This window comes from Chaetura pelagica, unplaced genomic scaffold, assembly GCF_000747805.2.
Source record: "Chaetura pelagica isolate M959 unplaced genomic scaffold, ChaPel_1.0 scaffold184, whole genome shotgun sequence".
In the NCBI taxonomy this organism is placed as follows: Eukaryota; Metazoa; Chordata; class Aves; order Apodiformes; family Apodidae; genus Chaetura; species Chaetura pelagica.
Genome location: NW_009953184.1, coordinates 1,042,354 through 1,042,560, shown reverse-complemented (window position 1 = coordinate 1,042,560; position 207 = coordinate 1,042,354). Strand labels below are relative to the sequence as shown.

Sequence of the window (207 nt, the reverse complement as noted above, 5' to 3'; positions counted from 1 at the left end):
CAAAACCAACACAGCCAAAAAAAAGGGGAAAGGGGGGGGGGGAGGGGAAAGGGAGCTCACCTTTATCCTGAGTGCAGGACAGGATCTCCTCCTCTTTGGGGTTAGTCACCTGGGTGATAATGGACGGGTTGTCCATGGAAACAGAGTGAGATTTCACCTGGATATTTCCCTCCCAGAGGCAGGCTCGTGTGCGGGGGGGTGAGGGGG

General features: G+C 56.0%; 1 protein-coding gene across 3 annotated transcripts in view; it reads right to left on the bottom strand.

The window, feature by feature from the left end:
* CTDSPL (CTD (carboxy-terminal domain, RNA polymerase II, polypeptide A) small phosphatase-like) overlaps positions 1–185 on the bottom strand; it is a 76,593-nt gene extending 76,408 nt beyond the window's left edge. Inside the window, exon 1 of one of the 3 annotated variants that reach the window (XM_009997331.1) lies at positions 61–185. In XM_009997331.1, the coding sequence (XP_009995633.1) occupies positions 61–136 (76 nt within the window). In that variant the 5' untranslated portion in view covers positions 137–185. The remainder of the gene's footprint in view (positions 1–60) is intronic. The other 2 variants (XM_009997332.1, XM_009997329.1) reach the window with 2 other exon arrangements.
* Between the last annotated feature and the right edge of the window lie 22 nt (positions 186–207).